Source organism: Grammomys surdaster, unplaced genomic scaffold, assembly GCF_004785775.1.
Source record: "Grammomys surdaster isolate TR1022 unplaced genomic scaffold, NIH_TR_1.0 196, whole genome shotgun sequence".
Classification (NCBI taxonomy): Eukaryota; Metazoa; Chordata; class Mammalia; order Rodentia; family Muridae; genus Grammomys; species Grammomys surdaster.
Genome location: NW_021604641.1, coordinates 5,752,699 through 5,776,066, shown reverse-complemented (window position 1 = coordinate 5,776,066; position 23,368 = coordinate 5,752,699). Strand labels below are relative to the sequence as shown.

The 23,368-nt window shown below is 32.2% G+C and overlaps 1 protein-coding gene across 4 annotated transcripts in view; it reads right to left on the bottom strand.

Annotated features, from left to right (window-relative positions):
- Positions 1–23,368, bottom strand: part of Brinp3 (BMP/retinoic acid inducible neural specific 3) — a 362,612-nt gene that overhangs the window by 186,183 nt on the left and 153,061 nt on the right. For 3 of the 4 annotated variants that reach the window (XM_028769967.1, XM_028769965.1, XM_028769968.1), the window contains one exon: positions 2,224–2,414. The exons of the other annotated variant lie outside the window; for it this stretch is intronic. In XM_028769967.1, coding sequence (XP_028625800.1) covers positions 2,224–2,414 — 191 coding nt within the window. The remainder of the gene's footprint in view (positions 1–2,223; positions 2,415–23,368) is intronic. 4 annotated transcript variants of the gene reach the window in all.

Sequence of the window (23,368 nt, the reverse complement as noted above, 5' to 3'; positions counted from 1 at the left end):
CTTCTGATTTTATTACATTTTAATTTTTGATATTACAAAGCATAATAGACACAGATTACAGAAAATCATAACTGTTGTAGCATTGTATCATTTTACACACACACACACACATATGTATAATGTAAGAAATGTAAATGCAATATTGAAATTGAAGTATATGCTATATTAAAGGAATTGACAAACATTTGAAAAAGTCTCAATATGATGTCTATATAGGTGCTGTTCTTTTCCTAACTATAACATAAATACAAAAATCATGGAGATTAATAAAGAAATGTTAATGAATTCTGACAGTTTAAAGGGGAGACAGATGGAACTTGGCACATATTTGTCTCTGTTATTTTTTTATTACTCACCTAGGAGTTGAGGGAGCTACATGCAGTTCCAATAGCTTGTTATTTGTGTCCACCACCTACATCTGCACTTTTAGTGTCATGACATGACACAATAGACTGACATCGAGAAGTCTCTAGCCCTTCCCTGTTTATCCTTGCTTTACATATTTTCCCTTTGCCAGAACCCTGATTCTCTTTCATTAATAATTTTTGTAAAGTTCACCCATTTTAGATTTTTTCCTTTCATTTCATTAGTTCTTTAGAATTCCGGTATCCTCTATAATCATCACTAAGATTTATATTTTTCAAAAAACTGTACAATGTTGGACTTCTGGTATAATTCCATTTAGTTATGTAATGAACAATTAGTTTAACAAAAGCCTACCTTATAGCAAAAAACTATTATAACCACAGCGAGAAATGATGACCATTTTTTAAAATATGCATGACAGAGTTCATAAAATATCAACAAATAAACCAAGTATTTTTGAATCAGTATAAATTCTATGAACAAGGGAAAATGATAATAATATAGAACAGATTAGCAAGGTTTACTGTGTTCTCAGTTGACACTGACACTGGGTATCTCAGTTGGCATCTGAGATACTTAGATTTAAGTAGTAAATTAAAAGGCAATGGAGTTAAAAATATATTAAGAAGAGTCACACATAATGTTTGAGATGAAATCTAGCACTTGATCTGTAATTTGGGATTTATAAACTACAGCAAGATTTTATTTTATGGTGGGTGCCAACTTTGTAACTCCCACTAAAACAGGGATCATATATTGTCTCAGGTTTTCAAATATACTGGATGAAGAATGAACCACAGAAGACTCCTATGATAAATTTTAGAGACTTTCATCTATGCGATGATTTGCTGTATGTATTACACCTACACGGTGAAGGCAGAGTTTCTTAGAGGATATATTCTGAAATAACTAACTGACTGAATTTCTGACAGACTGGATTTGGTGCCCAAGAACAACAACAACAACAACAACAACAACAACAACAACAACAAGAAAAGACTTATCCTACTGTGCTGAGACCCGTGAAGAAGCAGTCTTTACAGCATTGACAATATCAGCACAGTCACCTTTTGTGAATTCATGGAGAAAAGAAAGGACATATTCTTCCCTTAGCTTCTTTATCCAAATTCTACAACCAGTCTCATAATAGAAACAGAAATACCAATTTCTAAAGCATACATTTTTTGTAATATTAAGAACATGTGGAAAGTACCACATAATTGAAAAAAACATTTTATTAAAAATGTCATAGTTTGTTTCTTAATTATATCTCCTTAAACATCCTTGAGGATCATTCAAACAGCTAAATCATAATTACAGTGCTAAAACTCATGTTTAACTATCCTTAATGATAGGTTTCTTAATCTCACTAACCTAAGAAAGAAGTGAATATCTTAATTTTTAAGATTAGTAATCTACTTTTATATTTTTCTCCTTTCTGAAGTCATAGGTCAAGTGTAGACTGCTAAAACAGCAGCTTTTAAAATATTGCAGAAATTTACCACATACTCCAGGAAATTATATTTTTTTCTGTTACCAGAAATGATGCCCCTCACCTGTATTGAAGCTGTTTATTTTTAAAATATAATTTACCATATCAATTTGTATGATAGATTGTCACATCTATACATACAGTTTATGTATATTGGATCTCTAAGCAGTTTTTAGGAAGCTAACAAGTGATTTCCTCATCATTCAAATGAGTGTATATTAGAAGGTATTAACTGATCTCTTCATCTACATTTTTGATAATAAAGGTCATTTACATCAGAGATATGGATTAAATGCCCCTCTGCAGTGAATATACAATTTTATTTTCAGGCAAACATAAGCACAGACAGTTTCAAACTCTCTTACCTCCCAGAGTAGCTGACAGCAGGAAATGAGTCCCATATTTCTTGATAAGATTTTCTGTGATTTGCTGAAGTGTAGGTCGTCGTCCCAAAAGCCTTATGTTGCGGAAGAATTCAGGGGCAAGAGGCAGAGGAGAACCAAGGAAATTTCTTCTTTCAACTGCAAGGTTATTTACCTTCCAACGGCCAAACTCCCTGAAAAGCAAATTTATTTTTATTCACAACTGCACAATCTTAAGTGTTTTCACTCAAAAAGTTATCTTAATTAAGTTAATTGGGTCACTCATTATAATGACTGCAGCTCTTAGTAGTGTACCAGGATGTATAAGTAGAAGAGGCCACATCTATAATTCACTTAACTACAATTCTTACTTAATCCCGACTCACAGTAACAGCAATATTGTACTGAAATTGAATACCTTCCACTGACATGTTTTCCCAAAGACATGAATATTAATAAGCATTACTTCCCTTTGAAGAAAATGAATGTAGTTATTAAAGAAGAAACAAGAAAAATAAAAACAGATAATTTATTGTGCAAACTTTAGTAAAATAATTATTATAATCATTCCCAAGGTATCTTTCCAGTTCATTTTATAATATAGAATCATAGAATTAGAGAGATATTAGAATTGTAAGGTTTATTTTTTGTCATTAAAAGGAACAACTGGATTGCTGATTATTCTTTATAAAACTCATTGTATACAATGTATTCAAATTCTAATTAAATGTTTTTTTTTCAAGATGCGTAACTTAGTATTTGAATTTGACGAATGACAGAAATGCCAGGTAAGAATATTATAATATATACATTGAAATATTGACATAGTTAGCTTCAAATAAGTCAACAATAAGGTACGGTGAACTAGATAACCTGATATTAGTTTATTCAGATTATTTTTAAATAATTTACCTATAAATAAGGCTTATAGCATGTTAGAGAAAAAAAACTGCATGATACAAGATATCTGTGAAGAATAATTGTGCTATATTCTGCCTATCTTTAAAGAATTTACTATCTCGTAGATTTACAAAATAAATGAAGCAAATAAAGAGATACACTTACATTGATCAATAGTCAAATAACATGTTTCAAGAACCACATAGCACTTTACCACTAACAGCTAATAGTATGGTGGTGTTGTCCTATTTTTTAAATTAATTGCCATGAAAAGAAACTCGGGAAAGGCAGTATGTAAGGCAATGCTCAAAGGAGAAAGGGCTGCTCAACAAAGAGAAGTAGGGCAAGGCTTTACACAGATTAATGAGAGACAATTTAGACACTTCTAGGACTAAGAGATTGGACCCTGGTATTCCTAACTGCACATATTTTGCAAATGTGACATACTTTGGGACTTTCAAAATACCTAATTTTGGAAAACTAATCATAAGGTCAGATTCACTAAGAAGTATGGAGGCGGCATTGTCCTGAACATAAATTAACTTACCTTTTCCTTCCTTGAGGAAGTCTTACTAACTTCCCTATGAGAGCATTTAAAAGACTTAAAACACTTTTGCCTCAAAGTGAGCTCTTAAACTTAAGGGCTTTTAAAAATCCTTGAAATTCTACTCCAGAGTTACTGGTTAACGGTATGTTAGGTGGAAATGACTTTATACACTTTAAAATACATGAATTTAGTATTTTATGTTGATTATATCCAAGGTGGGGTTTCATTGTACAACTTGTACATATGTGAATAACATCATCTTTATCTTTGTTTACCCTCTTTTGGCTCCAGTCTGTTCTACTTGCCTTTTTTCTTCTTAAATACTCCCACTTTACATTCATGTTTTTTTTTTCCTTTAAATCTTAATTCTACATATATTTCCTTTAACATGATATATTTTCCTGCAAATGGCATTATTCTGTTCTTTATTGCTAATAATAAAGATAAATGTTAATTTTGCTGGTTAAGGAACTACAGTTTGAAAAAAAAACTGCTATCTGTATAATTTGGTATATTCTCCTCAAAATACAGTCAATAAGAAGTCCTTTATTAAACACACAGCCTTTAAAATTGGATTTATTATAATACTACACACACACACACGCACGCGCGCGCACACACACACACACACACACGCACACATTTTTTTACCTAAGCTTCAGTTGATTTAAATATTCTTATAAAATGTACTTGTACAAAAAATTTGCCTGAGTATTTTCATATTATACACACATAGTACAGTAGAATGTGCAGAAGTATGCATTTAAATATTTTAAACTGAGGTAATTTTATATAAAATATTTATCTTGCTCAGTATGCCAACTAGATATTGTAATAAAAACCTGAGAAATTATTTGTTAAACAATTATATGAACATATTTTCACTCTTTATAAGAGTTGCTTACCAACTAAAAACTTATAGCCTTGTATTTAGCAATAAGAAATTAAATCCTGTTTTTGTGACAACTGGAACTGGAGATGATAATATTAGGTAGAATATATCAGGCACAGAAAGGCAATAATCACATGATCTTACTCATGCAAGATTTTTTTTTAAGTTGATTACATATAAATTAAGAAAAAAATTCCAGCAGAAAAACTGGAGAACAGAAGGAAAATTTTGGGAGATATTGGACAATGCTACTACTGAGAGAAGTAGTATATAACTACTTAATGTAAAATATAATTTGCGAAGTTATAGAAAGAATTTTTATATGATGAATATTTGAGGAGGTTAATAAGTACATCCTTATTGAGACTTGTTTTTTAATGTGGTCATTAAGAATGAAATGAGTACAATGTAGCCCATAACTATGTCTAATGGTTGTGTTTTTATTATAATCTAGAATACTATATATAATTTAAGTAAAGTGTATATCTAGCCTCAGGGGCTTGAGGAATATACTGAAAATATATTCTGAATGAGAAAGATGAAGTGAAAAGGCCCTAAAATTTGCTTTTCTGAATAAAATACAAACACATAGTCACTTTTAGATCTTAAATTTTTTATGACTGTTGCTTGATATGAATTTTACTTATCTAACCTTATATGGCATGTTTTGACTCCTCCTAGATTTAAATATTTTACACTTATATGAACAGTCAAGGACTGAATTCCTTTTAAAGAGTCTGCTTAAGCATTCCAAGGTTTTAAATATGCCATTTTATCAAGTCCTGTGAGTTTACAGCCTCAATTCACTTTTTATCATTTATTTTGGACAAAGCATATCTTTACCCTTGATCATTATTTCTTTTCTTAATGTCACATACCATATAAAATAGACCATATATACATCAAAACAAAGGTTAACTTAGTATCTAAGTGATGTACAAAGAACTATTTTCTTAATTTCCTGAGAATTAATTACATATTCCCTCACTCCTTATATTTTCTCATGAAGTGTCAGATAAAAAAGACACAATCGCATAATCAATATTCTTAATTTATGTAGAAAAATAGAAATTGAGATAATCTAATTGGTCTTTCATTTCTACTTAGAAATATTAATGCAATGTAACAATATATAACATATTGTATTGTTTGTATTGCTTCTCTGGCAATTCAGAAAAAAGCTTTATAAAACAATCCTGATAAGAGGGGTAAAAAAGACATTCTAAATACAGAAATTGTCTTTGGACTACAAACTACTCTGAGATAATTGGAAACATCCATTGTTTCCTTTGTGGGTATGGTATCAGTAGGCATATGCTGCTGTTCCCTAAAATAATTGTAGGTTTATTTGATCAATATTCAAATATATTATGTCAATTTATTTCACTTTTCTGATACTTTCATGGACACAGATTACTCTGAAACATAGCTTTGCAGATTGAAGCAACTTGCATGGATTAAAAATAAATATAGTCATGCAAAGTCATGAAGACTGTGAATTTTATTATTTTGCCTATTGGTTTGCTCTCTAGAAATATATTCAATTATAGATCATTTTGACACCAGATAAACTTTAGGAAACAATTTTGAAGTTAATATATTTATATGAAGTGGAAGCATAAGAGTGAAGTTTCAAGTTCTCCTTAATGAAGGAACAATGGCAACTCAACCATCTCCCATATTTCCTCAAAGCAGAGCAAGGCCATGCTCTATGGAAAACATGGGAAATATGGCATTATGCATGATTATTATCTCATGATTTTGAGAATGCTTTACCGAAGGTCATCACAGGATTCCATCTAGATGTTGCATGCCTGGAACAATGAGAACATCCTGAAAGCTTACTAAGTCCTTCATCAATTCTTAGAGCCTACACAGAACATAAATATATTCCCATTATAACTGTTCTAATTCTTGAAAGGAAATAGCTACAATGATTAGAGTTTAATATATATATCAGCCCCTTTAGAAGCACAACTATTCTATAAATTACAGAAAATAAAAAATATTTTAAAAAAATGAACCCTAAGCAGTTCAAACAAAACACTTCTTTGAAATGGCTTTTGCGGATCTAAGAAACCCCTATTAGTTTATTAGTAACATGGTTGCTTGCTGAATATTCTGACTTGTAAGTATCAATTGTTTGCATACATATATATTTATTTACTGCCAATGACAATTATGGTTTTATTCCTCATCTTACAAAACATGTTTGGAAAAAAGAATTGCACAATGAAATTATACTGTACTCGTAGTCATATAATTCCCACATCTCCATTGCCCTCCCATATTCATACTTCAATTGTATGTCAAAAATGCTCAATGTAATTAATATAACTACAGTTTCAGATTTCTCAAAAGTAGAGAATTAGTCATAGTGTATATTGAAAAATTTGAACACAATATCATAAGAAAATCTGGCTAAAACTTTGACAAAACAAGATAATGCGGTGACTCAAACCATATTTATCTCCAGCTGGTAAATCTTACGAAATGAAGACATTTTCCAAATTACTCAAAGTTATTAACTCCATCAGTCTTCACATTATCACACCTGTTGGCTAATAATTTTATCAATACTCATTTAATTAGCAGGAATAATATTAAAACAAATACATAGTTAAACTAGTACTATAGGAGTAAATTCAACATGAGTATTATAAAGTGACCTGTAACTGTTAGCAGCAATAATCTTACAAGTACAGCTGTAAAAACATACTAATTTCAATAATTCCTGCAGTGATTGATATTTCCTATAATTTTATTATGTGTAGTTGTTATGCATGTAATTGGATTACTTTTACCATTTTCAGTATCCCATTTTCTGATTTTACAAATGATCTTATTTTCCATGTGGCTAATAAAAGTAAAAACAAAACAAAATCTCCCTAATGGCATTGATGAACAGAATTGCAAACAAAGGTGGAGAGCTCTTGGTGTTGCTTCAAGGATATTGGCAAGAATTTGACTGGTCTAGGACAAGGAAGAAGTCTCAGGCACAAATTTGACATTGGTTTAGGACAAGGAAGTAGGCTAAAGTTCTTGATCATCTTGATAAGTCTTTGAATACCATGAGACCCTTGTTATGCCTTGTTTGTTCCTTGATTACTTTTTTTTCACCTTGTTTGTTCCTTGACTACCTTTTAAAATGATTTAGAACTGGCCATATTCTTTACACACACCTACAATGATATAAAAGCAGACTGGTCTGCTCTCCTTCCTACCCTCCTCACACCCTGCTCCTGTTTCAGCGTTTGCTGGAGTCATACAATAATGTTGTCTAATTGTCTTTTCTTTCTTAATCTGCATTTGCTCCTTTAAGACCCTGTTGACTGACTGAGCTGGCATGGACAAACAAATAATTAAAATAAAATAATAAGAAAACTTATTTAAAAAAATGTACCAAAGACCTAAACAGACAATAGTCAAAGGAGAAAAATATAGTTAAAATATATTTCTAAAAGTATTTTCCACAGCAATAAGAGAAATACAACTCAAAACACGTGGAGAATTAATTATACCCTAACCAAAATGTCAAAGATCAACACAACAAACTCCAAGAAATGTTGGAAGGGGCATGAAGAAAAAGAGAACTTCATGTACTTTAGTGAGATTGCCAACTAGTTTAGCCACTGTCTCCAAAAATCCAAAAATAAAAAAATCCTCTATGTTACTCTTTAGCATATGCTCAAAATATTCAACATCCTATTATATAGATTCTTTCTTAGGCATATTCATTGCAGCTCTAATCACAATGGCTAGAATCTAAAATAACCTAAATATTCAGCCCTAGACAAATAAATAGATAAGAAAATTGTGCTACATATTCACAGCAGAATGCTATGAAACCAGACATTTAATATATGTAACAATATTAACTTTGTTTAGTTTCAGTTTAAGCTCTAAAATTATCACAATTAAATGAGAAATATGTTTTACAAATAAGCAATTTGATATTGAATATCTGAACTCTCCAAAGTCATAGATTATTAACCTGCAATGCCATGTATAATTATTTTATGAAAAAGAAAAGACTAAGAAAGTAGTTTTTAAAAACCCAGTTAATATTCAAGTAGCTATCTCACTGGTCCCCAGCTTAGACTGCAATTAAAAGGCTAGTAGGAAAACAAAACTTGTCCTAGAACTTATTCTTCCACATGGAAAAGTAACATTGTTTCTATAATTTCTAATTTCTTTAATACTTCATTAGAGACTTTTACTGATGGTACCTTTTAACTTCAACTTCATCTCAAATTAGGACTAACTGCAGATGATGTCAGGGTAATGAATCTAGTAAGTATAGAAGAGTGTAAGAAATTATAATGTCCTAAATCATTTAATCATGAGGTTAAAAAGGTCAATCCACAGATTCTCTCCAGGATAATTACAATATAGAGACAGTGATAAAAGATGTCAGTCTTTTAAAGAAGATTGTATATAGCAATTATTATTGAAAAATTGAAAGGTTGCTGAATACAATGCTTTTTATGGGGAAAAGTGAACTCTAAAAGGGTTGGAATATCTTCTTTAAGACCATACATTCAATGATCTCACTCTAACCCACCAGACCTCACTCCCTTGAGGTTTTACCCTAATAGAGGTACAGCTGGTGACTAATCTTTTAGCATGACCATTTTGAAGACACTTTAGGTCTGAATAAAGTAGAATCACAGTTTTTGTGTATATCATTAACCACTGTGTGAGGTATAAAATATTATTAATATAGCATTTGTTTTAAGGTCATAGGATGAATAATAGAGGAGACTTTAAGTGTTGGAACTGATTGTAGAGCAGACAACAGTGATTTTGAATTTGCCTCAGTCTTGACACAGACCCTAAACAATGGGCTGAAACCTCAGATATCTTGGAAATTGTGAGCCCAAAACATACCTTTGTTTCTTTTCAAAACAATGGAGTACTTAGGGAGGGATTCATGGCTCCAGCTGTATATGTAAGGGAGGATGGCCCTGTCTGGCATAGGTGGAGAAGAGATCCTTGGTCTCATGAAAGCTGGATGCCCCAGTGGGTGGGAATTTGAGGGTGGGGAGGTAGGAGTGATGGGGTAGGTAGGGGTACATCCACAGAGAAGCAGAAGGAGGGATGAGGGGATAGGGGGTTCCTAGGCAGCGGGGGTGGGCGGGAGGAATGGGGTAAGGGGATAATATATGAAATGTAAATAAAACATACAATAAAAAATACCTTGAAATGAATATCCTTTTCAAAAGAAGCAAACAAACTTTACAATGAAAAATGTAAAATTGATGACTGAAACAGAAGAAGACATTAGATGATGGAAAGATTTCCCATGTACATTAATTGCTAGAATTAATATTTTGCAAATGATTAAGTGACAAAATAAAATCTATAGACTCATTGGAAGTAAGCATAAAACTCCAAAACTATTTTTTCCCAGACATAAATTCAGAATTTGAAAATTCTCTGGAAAGCACAACATACACCAAATATCTAAAGGAATCCTGAGCAAAACACAGAGCTGAATTATCTCCATACTTGAATTCAAGCAACACTGCAGAGCTATAGTAACAGCAAAGTGAAACAAAACTATACCATGGTACTGGATTGAAATCCAAGATGAAGATTAGTAGAATACAATAGAGGATCCAGATCAAAGTCCATAAATCTACTGTTCTCTGATATCTGATAAAGATGTAAAAGATATTAGAATAATACAGCTTTATAACAAATAATTCTGAGAAAATTACAACTCTTTCTGGAGAAGAGTGAAACAAGTTATTTATACAAATATTTATAAACCAATGAAAAATTAACTTATGAGACTTTGAAACTATTAGAAGAAAAAGTAGATAAAACAATCCAAAATATAGGCATAGGGATGGGTTTTCAAACCACAGTTGCTCATGTAAAAATCTCAAAAACCAGCAATATGATCCTCATGATTTAAAATTAATTTATTTATTGGGCTGGAAAGATGATTCATCAGTTAGGAGAATTTGTTCATCTTCCAAATACTCCAAGTTCGATCTTCAGAACCAGAAATCTGCCATTAACCATCTACAATGCTAATCTTACATAATTGGTCACCCTTTTCTGGTCTATATGTGTATTTTGTGATTACGGTATATAGATATAGTTGTAGGCTAAACACACATACAGAAAAATAAAATGAAAATAAAACCTTAAAGAATTTATTTTCAATAATTTTCTATGCATGCTTGTATCTGTGGGATTTTGCTGTTGTTTTGGGCTTTGCACAAATGTCAGTAAATTATGTTGATATGTTTATGTTGATTATTAAATTATATTAATATAGCCTGAATATGATTTAATTGTTTTAGCAAATGATAAACAGAAGAATAGTAAAATATCTACTGGAGATCATAAATTTAAATAATAACCTTTTTATTCTACTTAACTATCTTTATTAAATCTAGTCTTAAATACATGTTTTCTGTAATCACATTGAAGACGGTTATTTTAATTTAAGTTACAAAAACCCTGTAAATCTACTTAGTCTGAATTCTACCCTACCATATTTCTTTAACTACCATCTTGCTTTAACTGGTATTTGAATGATATTTCTATTTGTACCCTTCAATTCCACATACTTTTATAATTATATTTTCCACATATTCTCATACAAATATGGCTTTGGTTTTTATATCATTCATATTTACTATATATTTTTCAATGTATATATACACATCCAATGGGTTCTCTTTAGAAGACTTATTTGTACTTATGTGTGTATATGTCATATGGGAATGGATGTCCTTAGAGGATAGAAGAGAGCATCAGATTCTCCAGAGCTAATGGGCACGTTAAACATGTACGTGCTAGAAACAGACTCTTGTTCTTGAAAAGGATGTGCTCTTAGGCACTGAGCCGTTTCTCCATATTATCTGTATGAAATTTTAAAAGGCTTGTGTACAGATAAGGGAATATTTAATATAAGAAAGAATACATATAGCCTGTGAGAAAATCTTTTCTATCTATACAGTTGACAGAAGATTAATACATGGAATGTAAAAATTCTAATCTTATGAGCCAAGTTAAAACAAATCAAGACAGACTGAAACAATCAATATATCACATCTTAACAATTAGAAATGTACTCAATAATATAACTAGAACAATAAGGAAGGGCTGTATGTACACTGCTGGTGAACATAAAACCTGTCAATTTCTGCAAAAATCTGTAAGTTTTCCCAAGAAACTGAAAATAGGTCTATCATATTACCCAGATATATAGGTTTTGACTGTTTCCCAGTATGATTTTATATGACAGAAATATTACAGAATTACTCATAATAGTTAAATAGCAAACAAACCCATGCTCAATACCAATGCAATCAGATTAATGAATGAAAAGTGATATATATTCATTTGTGTGTATGCTCTGTGTCTATATAATTTTCACAGCAATAAATAATGAGATTGTGCTGTTTTCCAAAAAAAATTCATATAGCTGGAGACTTTAAGAAATTTAGCTAGTCTCATATAATCAAGACCATATGATTCTTTTCTTCTTTGTGATTTCTAGATTTTTATATACACTCATTAATGCTTATGTACATCTATGACTATAAACATGAAATGATCTAGAAGAACAAAGATTAGCAGAAAGACACACTTGGAGGTATGGGGGATACTATAAAAGTGTAATATTTATATGCATGTAAAATTTCTCTGTGACATAGTTGATTTCATATCTTGATAGAATATAGCACATTTTGAAAAATTAAATATGAAGGAAATATAATGCATTAATGGTACAAATTACTCAGATATCTTTTCAATTTGAATTAGTCTTGAGTTGTTAGGATTTTTGCATTTTGCATATAAGGAACAATTTTTAAACATTCTTATGTCTCCTATCTCTTAGCACTACTGTTATCTGTGAATTACAAAATGTACATTATGTTTGCACATACTTACTCTTCCTATGTTTCATATTCAAATCTCACACTAACTAAATATGGTAAGTACCACTAACATTACACAAGTTTCAAAATCCCAATGGCCTCCTATAGGTTCCCTTCTTTCTAATTAACGTTACCTAGCTGCAGCTAATCTGTCATATGCCTTATGTGTATTCATACCAGCATGCATTTTTCCTCTGGTTATGTTATACTTACTGTAGGCTAAACACTCATACAGAAAAATAAAATGAAAATAAAACCTTAAAGCATTTATTTTAGTTAATTTTCTATGCGTGCTTGTATCTGTGGGATTTTGCTATAGCCTGTGAGAAAATCTTTTCTATCAATACAGTTGACAGAAGATTAATATATGGAATGTAAAAATTCTAATCTCATGAGCCAAATTAAAACAAATCAAGACAGACTGAAATAATAAATGTATCACATCTTACCAATTAGAAATGTGCTCAATAATATAACTAGGACAATATGGAAGAGCTATATGTACCTTGTAAATTTCTGTAAAAATTTGTAAGTTTTCCCAAGAAACTGAAAATAGATCTATCATATGACCCAGATATATAGGTTTTGACTGTTTCCCAGTATGATTTACTCTGGTTATGTTATACTTACTGGGTTATATGTTTGATATATATCAAAGAATTTTGCACATGAACAACCACTTTAAAGAATTCATATCTTTTTCTCCCATTGTAAAATAACTTCATCATAGTCATTGATGAGTTTTTTCATTTTATAAAGTTATTTTGATGTTTAATTACAATTATTTTTATTTGATTGCGTATTTTTTTACAACATAGACAGAATATTTGGTGATAGATCTATGTCATACTTCACCCTCTGCCGCACCACCACTCCAGCATCCCCCTACACTGGGACATCAAACATCCACAGGACCAAGGGCCCCCCCTCCCATTGATGTCAGACAAGGCCATCTTCTGCTACATATGTATCTAGAGCTATGGATCCCTCCCTGTTTTTTCTATTTATGTCATTTTTGTTCTTAAAATTCATATGTATGCCCAGAGTTTTCATTCATTATACAGATTCTGAATCAGCAAAAGGAGAGTTAAAATAAAATATACTTGTAGGAAAAAATAAGAGTTCAACTTAAAGTATTTAAAACTTACAGAGCTCAAAGGGTTGCAGAAGTCCTTTTTCTTAGCTACCCATTCTGTGTGTTCCAGGGAGTGGAGTGGGGGAGGATAGGAATTGTTTGGGTTAAAAATGAAAATCATTATTATGTAACAATATATTTCCAGTGATAGCCTCAGTGTCTTCTCACTTTTCTCCTCTTTTTTCTTCTTTCTCTCCCTCTTTATTTCTTTCTTATTTCTCAGCCTCTGTCTGTCTCTTTGTTCTTTTCCCCCTCATTTCCACTTTGCCCCTTTGTCTATCTGTATCGCTCTATCCTTCTCTGTGTCTGTCTGTCTGTCTGTCTGTCTCTCTCCCTCTGAATTTTATTAAAACATTTCCTTTACCTGATAGTGCAGTAGAACGCAGTGGTAGGTAGCTCAAGCCTTATAGTTATGTAGTGGAGTACAACCATACTTTCTCAGTTATAAGAGGATATATAGTGTTACATATATATGCCAGATTTATGGCAGATAGGACAAAGATTTACAAAATCTCAGTTTCTATACTGGTCAATAGAAATTAATATATTTGGTTTGGTTTAAAAAAAAAGTTTAGAAATATTTTCCCATAAAATCCTGAAGCAGTTTAATGTTTGGTGGCAAGAAGAAAAAAAAAGAGTTTACATGACACAGAAAGCTAACAAATAAATTATATGGTAACTGAAGACAGAATTTTATATGTGAAATAATGAACCTAAGAGGTTAAACAGAAGAATGTGCTCCTTTCTGGAAACAATATAATTTTGCTACAAACAGTTATTCAAAGTTGTGCACCAGCATGAGTTTGAGTCTCAGATGTATGGCAACAGCACAATGCCTTTCACTGCTTTATAAATTTACAACAGCATTGATTGAAAGCTGGACTTCAGAGACTGTGTCTGACCTCCGTCAGACTGCGTGGACAGATATATGGAAAGTATAGGAGGGATTCAGGCAGAGGTATATGTAGAAGATTTTTAATCAGGCAACTTTGCTGCTCTGTCTGGAATAGAGACGGACATACCCTTCGTACAAACCTTCAATCGCAATCAAGTTAGGTAAAGTTAGTTTGAGAGGGAAGCAGCCATGTTTGAAAATGATGCCTAATTGAGGGGCAGACAAAATGATGTATCAGAGAATGATATGACAGAATTCTAATGAGAACAGCACAGGAAAGAAAAGCTATTTAAGAGGATCCCAGGGAGAGAGTTCAGTCAGTTCTGTTTAGTCAGTTAAGGGAAGTGAAGTTGCGTCAGCTGGGAGTCAGTGCAGTGAGTGCAGGGCACTGGAGTTGTTTGTTCATGGGTCCATGCAGTTCAGGGCAGGCCAGCAGAGGCAATTGAAAAGAAGATTAGAGCCAGAGTTGGTTTAGTCGGATCCAGAAGATTAGAGCCAGAGTTGGTTTAATCCAAGCAGAGCAATTGGGTCAGCAGCTGAGAGAAATCAGATGGAATCAGTCATCTTAGAGAGGAGTTTGAGCCAGAAAAGCTGGGTTGACCCAGCCAGTTGAACTAGAAAGAACTGGTTCTTTCTAGTTCAGAAAGAACTAGAAAGAGTAAGCGTATTCAGCTTGAAGACAACAATTACATCAGGTGAATCAAAGTAATTTTTACATGTATGGAAAAAGAAAAATAAAAAGACAAGGACAAGAAAAAAATAATAGGTGAGTGATACCATCACATGAAAAATACTATGGGAAACTCTAATATGTTAATATTTGAACACAAATTACTCTTTTTCAGTTCAGAATAAATAGTCACCCAGAAAATATAATAATGCAATCAATAGAAAGAGGAGAACGACATTTAGAGCTAATTGACCATTTGTTGAAACTGGAATTTCAAGAACTGAATGGATAAGCATGATTAATGTTGATTCCTGTTCTAGGCGAAGAGTTGCAGTACAAAATCAGGTCAGAAATTCAGAGATAGAAGCTCAAAAGAATAACTATTTAATGCTAAGAATAAAAAAAGATTATTATAGAGGAACAGAGAACAATGTTGAGGAACCCAAGGATGAAATCATAAAAGTGTTGGGAAAATGTTTTTTTTTTTTCAAACAGCCACTGAGCTTAAGGTTGCCTAATGCATGAGAAGGATTCCAAAGATCAAGACAGACAATCCTGAGATGAACAGCAGCATTATCTTTAAGTATAAAGGAAATATCCATCATGATGTAAAACAACATGATTTTAAAAGAAAATATCATTTGACTTTTGCACTGGCACATCTTCTAGAAAAAATAGATGTTTTAAATAAAAAAATATATGACCATTCCTTAAAATGTGATACATCATTATGAAATTCTTAAGTTCCAGGTGGCAAGAAGATTAGAGACCTAACATTTATAGGAAAAATTCACCTAATTAAGATATCTATAAATACTAACCGTAACAGAAATCGTCTAACAGAGCAATTATTTACATGTCATGCAAAAAGGAAGGTCCAGGTAAAAATAATGTACACAGGGTAAAAGAATCATTAGTAACTTTAGTAAGATGATTTGATAAGAAAAGTATAAAAAGCAAAACACAATACACAAACATTTATGATTAGAAGAGGGTTATGAAACAAGGTTAGAGCAAAACAAGGTTATATGCAAAGATCATAGTAAATGATAGGATACTGGCAAATTCAAAAATCATTTAGAACACACAGGTAGTCCTGTATTACTACTTTATATTAGCTTGTATTGATAGCTTTGTCCAATGCAGCATCAGTGCTTCACAGTTGGGAGATTGGGAGGTACACATGACTGCTCTTACCTCATCAGTGGTTTACGTCATTGATCAAATTATGGGTGAAAAGGCTATTGTTGTAGTTATAATATTAACAACCTATCTCCATTTTCTGTCCTTTTATTCTTTGGCTATCTAAACTTATACATTCTAACTCTAACTTTTTCCTATGATAGTTTGAGTTTTATTTACTTTTAGAATTCTTGAAAAAAAAAAACTCATGCCTAACTGATGACATATTTCTTATTTTCTAAATGTAATCATTTTGATTCTTCATTTTCCTGTCAACATTACTTAAGACACAACTTTCAATGTATACTTAGTGAAAAATATCTTTGAATTATTTTGTGAATGTCTCCATATACCACAGCTTCCTTTTTTTTTTTTTGGTTTTTCAAGTCAGGGTTTCTCTGTGTAGCCCTGGCTGTCCTGAAAGTAACTCGGTAGACCACGCTGGCCTCGAATTCAGAAATCCACCTGCTTCTGCCTCCCAAGTGCTGGGATTAAAGGCTTGCGCCACCACTGCCCGGCATACCACAGCTTCCTAAAACTATATGGATTTATTTATTTCTGAGAGCTTGGACATTTTATGTAAATTCTATGATGCTTACATAATTTATTGTTTGATAATGTACCCTGTGGTCATAATTTTCCTCTGTGTAGAGATTTGTCTAAGGATAAATGTTTTTAAATTGATTTATATATGAATTGGCATTGGAAATCCATGAGTATTTTGTATTGGTGTTTAGTTTGTTTTACAAACATCAAGTAGATAATGTTTTTGTGGTACTGAATTCATTCATATTTTTTTCCAAAATATACATAATTATTTTCTACAACTTATAAACAGGAAAATATTGAAATATCTATCAGGAATTGTCAATTGAAATTTTTATTTCAATTGAGTTCTATATTGTTTCATATATATATATATATATATATCACTTCTATTGGTTCTTTGTAAATTTCTCATCATGTGCCCTAATCTCACTCAACAATTCCTTCCCTTATACCAACCTCTAACCTTCCAAAACCCCAACCTCACCCCAACAAAGAAAAGAAAATCTCCTTCTGGAATTTGTAGTGTGTCACAGTGTGTCTCATAGCATACCCATTTGTGTTTACTCTTGCTTGCAAATTTTTATTGTAATGAGTTATTGGTCTAGTATGAGGCCTCTGTCTTTTACTACTGTATCAATAGAGGAATCTCACTGGGTTTCCTTCAGATATTCTATTGTTGGAGATCCTGTAGTTTTAGACCTGTATTCCCTGTCTGTTCATGCACTGCAACAGTTCATAGAGGGGTAGATATTGGTATGGGCTAATTCAAAACCCTGAATCTGAGCCTGAGTGGTATCTGTGCTCAGTGCCTAGCCAGCTCCCCCTCTCTCAAGCCAGCAACCTACAAGACCAGGATAAGCTCTAATGTGATGCCCTGATGAGGTGCAGGATGCACTTTCACAAATCCTTATGTTCCATACATCTTAAAGTCAACTGGAAGACTTTTATCACATCGGATTAATTCATTATCATTATAGTAGGAAACTACCTCCTAATTCATTCTAAAGTCTATTTTGCCCTGTGGTTTTGTTTGTTTGTTTGTTTGTTTGCCACTACCTTTTTTTTGTTGTTGTTGTTGTTGTTTTTTGGTTTTTGCTTTAATGTATTGACTTATTCATTTTACATATCTATCACAGCCTACTCTTGTCTACTCCCAGTTCCAACATCAGACACACCCCCCCTTCCCTATCCCAGCTCTCCCTTCTCTTCCAGACAAGGCAGCTCAGGTTGTAGAAAGGTATCCAATGGGAATCAGACAGAGTCAGTTCCTCTCTACTTGTTACAGTACTCACCTGGAGTACCATGCTGTACATCTGCTGCATATGTGTTGGAAGTCCAGCCCATGAATTCTCTTTTGTTAGTTGTTTAGTGTCTCTGTGGGCTCCTATAACACGAGTTAGTTGACTCTGTAGATCTTATTGTGTTGTCCTTGACCCATCGACCTCCCTAAACCCTTCTTCCCACTCTTCCACAAGATTCCTCGAACTTTGCTTAATTCTTGGCTGTGTCACTCCATCGTTTTCCATCAATTGCAGGATGAGGCCTCTCCTAGGACAATTATACTAAACTCTGATCTGGAAGCCTAGCAGAGTATCATCAGTAGTTTCAGGATTTGGCTTTCTTCCATGGGACAGGTCTCAAGATGGACCAATCATTGTTTGGCTATTCCCTCAATCTCTGCCACTTCTTTATCCACGCACTACTTGTGGGAATATCAAATTTTGGGTCAAAGGCTTTGTGAGTTTTGTGGTATCTCCCTCCCTCCAAGGGAGGATAGCCTTGAATGCATTGGTACAGGGGAAAACTTGGTACTAAGACCAACAATCAATAAATGGGACCTCATGAAACTAAACAGCTACTGTGAGACAAAGGACACTGTCAATAAGATGAAACTGAAACCTTCAGAATGTGAAAGGTTTTAATTAAGGCTACATTTGTCAATTACAATTGGGCTAATATCCAAAATGTATAAAGAACTCAAGTAATCATGTTACAATCCACAGACCCAATGAAGCTAAGTAAGGAGGGCCCAAGGGAGGATGCATGAATCTCTTTCAGAGGGGAAATAAAATAAACATTAGTGGAATGATAGAGGGAGGGAAGTAGGTGAGAAAGGAGATGAGAAAGGAAAAGTTGTTTCAATGTTTTCAAAGGACTGTTATAGCACCACCGACAACTAATCAGACTGTATAATTTATCGATAAGTAATAGCTTCTTCTACTTTTTGTGAGATTACCTCTCTTTTGTCAATTAATTGTTGAGAAAAATTTTGGATTTACATTTCTCTTGAGAATATTAAACAGAGACTTCAATTCTTTTGTGGAGAGCTTAAAATTAGCTCTAAGCCAATTAGCATCTCCTAAAACTTTTGAAAATAATTTAAAATAAATAAACTCTCTCTTTTTTTTAGACTCTTTATCTGTTTTTTTTATTGGATATTATATGTATTTACCTTTCAATGTTATCTCCTCTACCATTCTCCTCCCAAACTCCTTATCCCATACCCCATCCTCCTAATTTTATGAGGGTGTGCTCCAAACATCCTCCCAGTCCCATCTCCCTGCTCTCGAATTCCCAAACACTAGGGGATTCAAACTTTCGGGGATCATGGCCCTCCACTTCCACTGATGTCTAACAAGGTCACCCTCAATTACCTATACAGGTGGAGACATGAGTCCCTCCCTTTGTGCTCTCTGGCTGGCAGTTTAGACTTTCGGAGCTCTGGTTGAAACTTTTGATACTCCTTCTAGAAAGGACCAAAGCACCCACACTTTGGTCTTCCTTCTTCTTCTTGGTTTTATATGTTCTATACGTTGTGTTTTAGATATTGTGAGCTTTTGGGCTAATATCCACTTATCAGTGAGTGCATACCATGTATGTTCTTATGAGATTGGGTAACCTCACTCAAGATGATATTTTCCAGCTCTATCCATTTGCCTAAGAATTTCACGAACTCATTGTTTTTAATAGCTGAGTAGTACTCCATTGTATAAATGTACCACATTTTCTGCATCCATTCTTCTGTTGAAGGGCATCTGGGTTCTTTTCAACTTCTGGCTATTATAAACATGGCTGCTGTGAACAGAGATATCCTTGTTTTGTTTATTGTTCAAGTGATTTATCTTATACTTTGTTCTGTTCCTCACATACTTCTACAATTAAAATTTGCAGCTCGATAGAAATATGACTGATTCTTATTTGATTCATATTAATGTATTTATTTATATGGAATAACTATGAATAAAATGTTGTTCTTTAAAGAAAGAACTGTTTTTATTTATTAGTGTCTATGAAACATATATGTGAATGGCTTCAGTGGATTTGGAAATGTAGATGCTTGTGATCTGGCTTATGTGTGTTCTTGAAATGGAATGCTGAGCCTCTGGCAGCAGCAAGAACTCTTTCTGCTCAACTCATAAGTTGTATCCGGGTTTAAATATTTTTTTTTATTTTACTAAACATTATATAATAATTTTAGATCTCCTTTTAATGCGTCTTTAACAATTATGTTTAAATAATTTGTGTACTTTTCCAAAGTGGTTTAGCATACTAAATATTATATGAATATGCTATTATAGCTTAAAGAATTAGAATAGTGGCCATGCCAATAAATCCTTTATCTCTGTTTATTTCATTTTCTTCCTGTTTATACAAAATTATTTTCAAATAATTCTGAATTTAGAGTTCTAAAATATTAATGATTTTTACCTAACTAGGCAAGTATAACTTATACTACTCAATAGAACTAAAAAAAAAGTACTATATTTACATACAATTATGCTTTTCCTTACAGTTTTTCTTTATGATATTCAATCATTCTTTGTTTTTCATTTTTTCCTTTAGTTGCTGATGTCTTTCTACAACTTTGCCTTTATCTCAAAAATTCTAATTTCTCCTTTCATTCCCAATTGATATCTATCTTTATATTTTATTTACTGTGTCTACTCTGCTTCTCTTGGTATGCACAAGCCTCAGTCTTCCTTCTTGCCCATGTGTTCTCTAAAGTGAAATTCAGCCCATTCAATTACTTTTCTGCTATGGGTAAAATCTCACTTCTCTCTAACTGTTAAGACAAATAATCATTTTCTTTCTTATGTAAAAATATGATGACAGTATTATTAAGTGTGTATTTCTTGAATTTATGATGGTGTTTATTCAACATCTAGGATCTATGAATTTATTATTTCAATAAAAGAATAAGTTTAAGTCTCAGTTTACTGTATAATGCCAGATTACTCATGTATTGCTTGATCTCATCTGTTTTCTTGTTTTTAGCTTTTATCTCACTGTCTTTGTAATATTCATAGGTTACAGATTTTTTTTTGCTTTCTACAAATTCATTTTTTTCTTCTTCTTTGACAATTTGTCTTTGTGCTAACCATTAACTTTTATGTCATTTTGTATCCCTTCCTTGTAAAATTTTTCATTATTTGTATTTTTCCTTATTGATTCATTCCACAGAATTGATATGGCCTTCCTTTTGCTCCATTTGCTTAAAAGTCATGAGGTTTTTTTCCACACATAATTTATGATATTTATTTTAAATTTTTTCAGATAATTCTTAGATTTCTGATATTTTTTCCTATGATTTATTGTTGAACTTGTTCATCATAATTTAGATTTTTATTATTTTAATTTATAATTAAAGTATACAAGTTTATCAAATGAATTCAGAAGGCACTAACCCCTATTTGAAACAGATGGTTTCCCCTTGCACCAATCTGTAGAAAGTAATTTACTGTATTATTTTCCAGTACAGTGAGACATCCAGTCTCCGTATTCTACCTCTGTTGAATTTCAAAGGAGAAATATACTCCTCATAGAAGGGTATTGTCCTGCTATTCTAGGTTATTGTTATACTCATATTCTGCTATAATTAGGACTAGAGTAGTGTCTTCCTTTTATGAGGATTCTATGAATATCATGTGCTAACCATTTTTGATATATCCTTCATGGAGACCAAACTCTTATCTGCCTGTTTTCCTTTGAGACTTCCTCAAGGGTGTCTATTTAATGTTGGTTTCAGGTAGAAATTTAGATTTCACATAGAATATCCACTATTACTAAAAACACTGGAGTTCATTCCATACTAGATTTGTACTAAACTTGCCTACAGTGGAACTATCTTATATGTTGGTTGGATCATTCCTTTCAGCTTTGCAAGAGTCAAAGTCCAAATTCTAGAATCTCCACTTACAATTTGATGATGTGAATAGAGATGAGGACAGAATGGGGTTTTCATAATTGTTTTTGTTTGTTTATGTTTGGTTTTGGTTTTTCAGTATCTCTTGCTCATTTTTAGAATTTGTAGTTTGCAATTGCAGTTTTTCTGAGGAGGGATACCTATTCCCTAGTCCTATAATTATTGTTAATACACTCCTAGTGATGGATATTTTTGTTACCGTAGTCTTTCATTTATTTGTTTGTTTCACAAGATAATTTTAAATCTTTTCCTGGCAGCTCTATTCTTGAATTCCAAATTTTAATTTTATAAGGCAAAAGAACTTTACCAACTTTTCAACTTAGATTTTTCTTTGTTTATTTGTTTCCTAGAATTTCTCTTCAGATATTTTTTTAATAGACTCTTCCCATGCTTGTTAACTGCTTTTTATATCACTCCATATTTTTCTACTACAAATATTAAAGTAATTATTGGTAGATTCTCAGGCCATAGTTTAAGGATAAGTGAAGAGTCTCAGAATCAGAGTTACTCTAAGAAATGATGTGCATAGAATTTTGCATATATTCTCATCTACCATAAATTATTTTCCAAGTAAAAAAAAATATTCAGCTATCTGCAGCTTACAATTCTACGTGTTTATCATAAAATGTTAATATTAATGATCACAATTTTTTTTAAATATGGAGACTTCTACCAACGCCTTTAGTATTGAAATACCATAGTTTTTAATACAGTAACCAGAGAAAATTGAAAATTTAAATTTATCATGTAAAGCAGATTGGTATACCCTTATTCAAGAAAGAGAGGGAGTCCCAAGGCACAACTTTACATTTATAAAGAACATAAAGATAAGTCTTATAATTAGACAACATATTTTAATTTTCTAAGTTTAAACATAGAGTAGCAGATGGAAATCAACTTTTATATTTAATAAGAAGCTCATGTTAAGATGATCTCCAAAGAATAATTAAATTAAGATTTTAGAAAAATTAATATTTTGTGATCCTTATGATCATAAAATAAATATCATGATTTAAAAATAGACTTTATGGTTTACAGAAACCTAACCACGTCTATGATAGTGAAAAAGCTCTGAATTTGTAGGTAACATTATTTTTAAAAATAAATTTATCTTAATCATACATCTAGAGCTATATGAAAACAATAAACACTAAATACTAAAACTGAAGTGCAATGAAAACCAACTTAAGTGTTAAGAAAACAAACTACTAGTGGGTAATTATTAAATTGAAATGAGCTTTAAATGAGCTTTCTAACACTGCAAATCAGTT